Genomic DNA, 4741 nt, shown 5'->3' with positions numbered 1-4741 from the left:
AGTTTTGATCATCAGTTCTTCAGATCTAGCCAAAAAATATTTTACAGTAAATGATTTAGCTTTTGCGAAAACATCTGGGTTATGATTATATGCTTATGGGTTGGGCTCCATATAGCTCTTACTGGAGAAATATTAGAAAAAATTGTGCTCTTGAGCTTCTTTCTTCTAACCAGATCCAAACATACCGACCCAAGAGAATGAGAGAGGTCTGTAAGACTGAATACTATGATTCAACTAGCTCAGACTGAAAGCACAGTTAACATGAGAACTGTTTTGTCCCAGTTGACTATGAATATTCCGATGAGCATGATAATGGGTGATCGATATTTTGGTGAGGAAGGTGGGGAGTCATTAGCAGATGTTGCACATCTGATTGAAGACTCTTTTTTGCTGCATGGGGCTATCAGTATTGGGGATTACGTTCCCTGGTTGAAGTGGCTTGATTTGCAAGGGTACGAGAGGGCTATGAAGAAGGTGCAGAGAAAATTCGATCAGTTAATGCAGAGAATAGTGGAGAAGCACAGGGAAAACCCACCAAAAGAGAAGGAAGAGATGGATTTCATAGATTTGCTCATCTTGCAGGCTGAGGAGAATGTTGAAGAAATTCCTGATAAAGATGGCTTCGTCAAAGCCATTGCTATGGTAAGTTTTCTTCTTGGCACTTTTCTCCTTTTTTTTAATTATTTTTTTGTTCTTGTTCCCCTAATCAAGAGGGGCCCACTCACATTGCAATGAAGTTGGAGAGGAATGATGTGTTAGTGGTGATCGTCCCCATGGTAGTGAGAAGGCTAAGAAGGGAACAGTCCATCTAGAATGATGCCATGTAGGTAACAATGGGGTGTCATAGTGCCCCTATGTTGCCTTTCCTAGTGGTAATGATTGGACTCAAAGTGGCTATGCCTCTTGGACTATTAGGGGGATCTTGAGGGAACCCTTTTGGTCATTATGTAGTCGATAAAAGGTTGGAGTTCTAGTGTCACTTTGTTAGCTTAAACATGAATCTATAAGAACACATTAAGGATAAATAGCAATTTGAAAAAAGTTATATCCATAAAAAAGTTAGCAAAACATTATGTAATCTTTTTTCTAAATATAAAAGAGAATTTCTCCAATGTAAAATTGTGTCAAAACTAGAAATAATCAATAAAAATTATATCAAATATATAATTTAGGTCTTAATGGGTGAGAAAAAATCATGTATCTAGTGCCAAGCATCTTGGACATGAGCAAAATACTAGAAGATGTATAGATATGTTTAAAGCTTCCCGCAAAAAAGGACATCTTGGATTGGAAACTGCAAGATGCATAAAAGGAGTGTTTATAGGCAAACCAAGATACAACAAACACCATGTAGATTAGACCCCCCTTAGTTGAAAAATAGAACTCAAAATCATAAGTGTTGATTATAAAATATAGGCCTAAGGTCTAGATTATAAAATATAGGCCCAAGGTCTAGATTATTTGTGTTAGAAAGTTAAACCTAGGGTGATACAGTCATACAAAAACCATTATAGTGTGGTGGAGAGCACATAGAAGACATAATATTACAAATAACGAGTTACACATTCATAAGAACCATAAAATCAATCTACTCATCTATTTATATCATAAATCATTTGTATATGATATGCAATATGTTTCACAATCATAGATATAAACATCACATACACTTGGGTAGTACTTATATTACATTCACTACATATATTCCTTTGGTTAGCCCTATGCTCTTCTCTTTTTTCTCCACTCTATGTTCTCTTCATTCCCTTCGTCATATTTTATTATTTATATATCCTATATGTAGGTAGAGAGATCCTTCTGAATGTATCTTTGTGAGTTGTGATTCTTTAAAATGTATCATACACCATTGTTCACTATTGCAATGGTCTTGCAATGACTATAATTTGATCTATCCTATTCCTAGTTCCCTGATTGTCAATATCCTTTCAAGACCTAATATATTGTCTTGTCCTAAAGCATCACACCTCTATTCAAAAAGACATTATATTATCTCAAAATATTTTCTAACACTTCATTTTTCCAAAAAATGTTCTTCAAAATTTAAGCAACCTATTTGAATTCTCTAAGGTAGAAAATTTTTGTAAGTAGTTTTGATTTTTTCTTTAGATTTTTCTTTTCTTTTTCCCAACTACTAATCTAATCTAAAAAACTTTGTAGTGGAAGTTCCTTTCAATTGGCCTTTTGTGTCTATAAATGAATCAACTTGGACTTGTGATTTGGTTTTCATATTATCTTAATCAATTAGACTTTGTCTTCCACTAGTACCAAATACCAACTCCAAATTTTGGAGTATAGATTTTTGGGTAAAATCAACTTGTGTCCCTATAAGAGTACCTAAAAATATATATTGTGATCATTACAAATATTGGAGTTTTGTGTTTCTATCTAGCCATATATTCCCCAATCTTGCTTATTGGATCATTAGCTAGTTGTCTTGTTGGAGTGACAATTTGTTAATGATATCTTACTCACCCTTCTTTGTTTCCAATTTCTCCACCTAATTTTCCTTTTCTAAAATTTCATCCCTTCCCCCTCATATTTCCCTTTGGAGACTATCATCCATCTTTGATTTACTTTTTGAGTTTGTTGCATTAATTCATCCCCTTGATGCTTCTCTTGGCTCTCTCTTGTTACTTCATTTTCAATTGATGCATGTTGTGTTGTTTCAAGTCTATATGATGGAGATGGTGGTAAGGTAATGTCTTTGAGATCTTGATTAAATTGCTATGGACCACTATGTTATAAGCTTGATGAGCTACTCCAATACTCTCTTCATATGGACCACTATGTTGTAAGCTTGATGAGCTACTCCAATACTCTCTTCATATGGACCACTATGTTGTAAGCTTGATGAGCTACTCCAATACTCTCTTCATATGGACCACTATGTTGTAAGCTTGTTGAGCTACTCCAATACTCTCTTTGTATTATTTCTATTTGAATCTATTATTTTAAAATTTAATAACCAAAGTATCTATGCAGTGTTTTATTTTTATCTCTTGATCTAAAAGACTTTGTACTTAAATTTTTGTTTTTGATGAGAGGCCTAAGTCCTTTGTTACCTCCTTTGTTTACTTTCTTTTCAATAAAAGATGCATAGCTTGCACACTTCTTCACTTTATGTGTCCACCAAGTTTTATAAAATTATTCTTAACTCAATTAAATATCCTTCAATGAATTATTATAATGAATACGAGCTACTAGATATGAGGTCCACCATATGTTTAGTTATTATTTCCTTGTTGTCTCTAATAATTAAAAGATAAAGTGATCTATCAACTGCAAATAGATATTGGAGTAATTTTTGTTCACCTAATAATATTTTGTTCTTCCTCATCTAATTCGTTAATATTGTATAAATATTTTTTTTTGCAATTTTTCCTTTTACATTTAGCCTTTTTGTTGTTATTTTTCTTTGTTTTCATTCTTCAATATTATTAACAATAAAGTCTCTATAATTTAATTCAAAGGTGTTTTTACTAGTGAAGAAGCATGTTCTCTATATCAATTCCAAATTATACATTTTTTTAAAAAGGTATAAAATAAAATGTTGTAATACTAAAGTTAAAAATCCTTTTGGATCCATTCTATAGTATATCTAGAAGATTCTATAGTATATCTAGAAGATTCATTGGTCCCAAATATCCCAAATATATTTTTTATTTTCAATTAATTTTTTTCTATGTTGTTCCTCTTTCTTTATATTATTTTTCCATTTTCTATTTTCCTAGGGTAGACCCACAATCGTATGTTTATTTATTTTGCATGACTGAAAAGAAAGAACCTAACAAGCACCTTCATTCAAAAGAATCATTTTGAATAGAGAAAAACATTTGTTTGAAGCTCATAACAATTTTAAATATTTAATTTTTTAAAATATGAAAGGGATCTTTATTCAAAGATATGTTTTTTGACGGCCCTTTGAATAAAATCCTTTGGATGGTCCTTTATTTGTTGATGTATGAGTTTTCCTCATAAGTTTGTATTTTAAACCTTGGATTGAACCAACAAAGGAATTCAACATGATAGGAGTTTGTTATAGGCTCACCACATTCATAGTAAGATTTCCAAAATGTATAGCTATGAATTAAAATTTAAATTGGTTATTATATTTAATTTTTATTCTATTGTGAATTTAGGTTTTCACCAAACCATAAGAATTGTGTTTTAGTAAAATATAAGTTTTTTTTCAAAAAATACAATGTCCTTAATTCAACAAAAAATAAAAAATTATTTTTTTTATATACAAAAAAAGTTAATGTGATGTAGAATAACCTACATCTAAATTATAATTCATCTCACTTCAAAAATTGAGAAAAAGAAAATATGCAACAAAAAATTATGAAAAGTTATTTTTGTAGTAGATGTTGGTAGTATCAATTTATGTTTAAGAGTTTATAATTTTAGTCTTTCTTTGAAATAAGTTATATGATATAGAATAAATGTCACTTTTTAAAATATTATTACATTTTTTTTTATCAGAACTTATGCAAAAAAATCACAAATCATTTTTAATTTTTATCTTAAATACACTTAAAAATTACAAAGAAAATATAAAAAATCACTAATTCACATCGTCTTCAAATTCCTAACAAGATAATTTCTATGGGTGACATAAGTTATAATTTTGGTTAAAGAAAATTGATTTCAAAGTCTTAATTTGACCAAAAAGTGGGACATACTATTATACGATCACCCATGTGATTCTTATCCTTCATATTTA

The 4741-nt window shown here is 30.5% G+C and overlaps 1 protein-coding gene across 1 annotated transcript; it reads left to right on the top strand.

Moving 5' to 3' along the window:
* Window positions 1-225: 225 nt before the first annotated feature.
* On the top strand, window positions 226-4175 carry LOC131044572 (cytochrome P450 703A2-like). Its single transcript, XM_057977925.2, has 2 exons — window positions 226-642; window positions 4158-4175. Exons 1-2 carry the CDS (start codon window positions 226-228, stop codon window positions 4173-4175), a joined length of 435 nt encoding a protein of 144 aa, XP_057833908.2.
* Window positions 4176-4741: the final 566 nt, after the last annotated feature.

This window comes from Cryptomeria japonica, chromosome 9, assembly GCF_030272615.1.
Source record: "Cryptomeria japonica chromosome 9, Sugi_1.0, whole genome shotgun sequence".
NCBI classification, from domain to species: Eukaryota; Viridiplantae; Streptophyta; class Pinopsida; order Cupressales; family Cupressaceae; genus Cryptomeria; species Cryptomeria japonica.
Note: the sequence above shows the minus strand (reverse complement) of the source record. Positions and strands in the feature narration are given on the sequence as shown.

What these genes read in the sequence shown, in the direction of transcription:
- LOC131044572 (XM_057977925.2), top strand. Translation starts at nt 226, where the DNA reads ATGATTCAACTAGCTCAGACTGAAAGCACAGTTAACATGAGAACTGTT.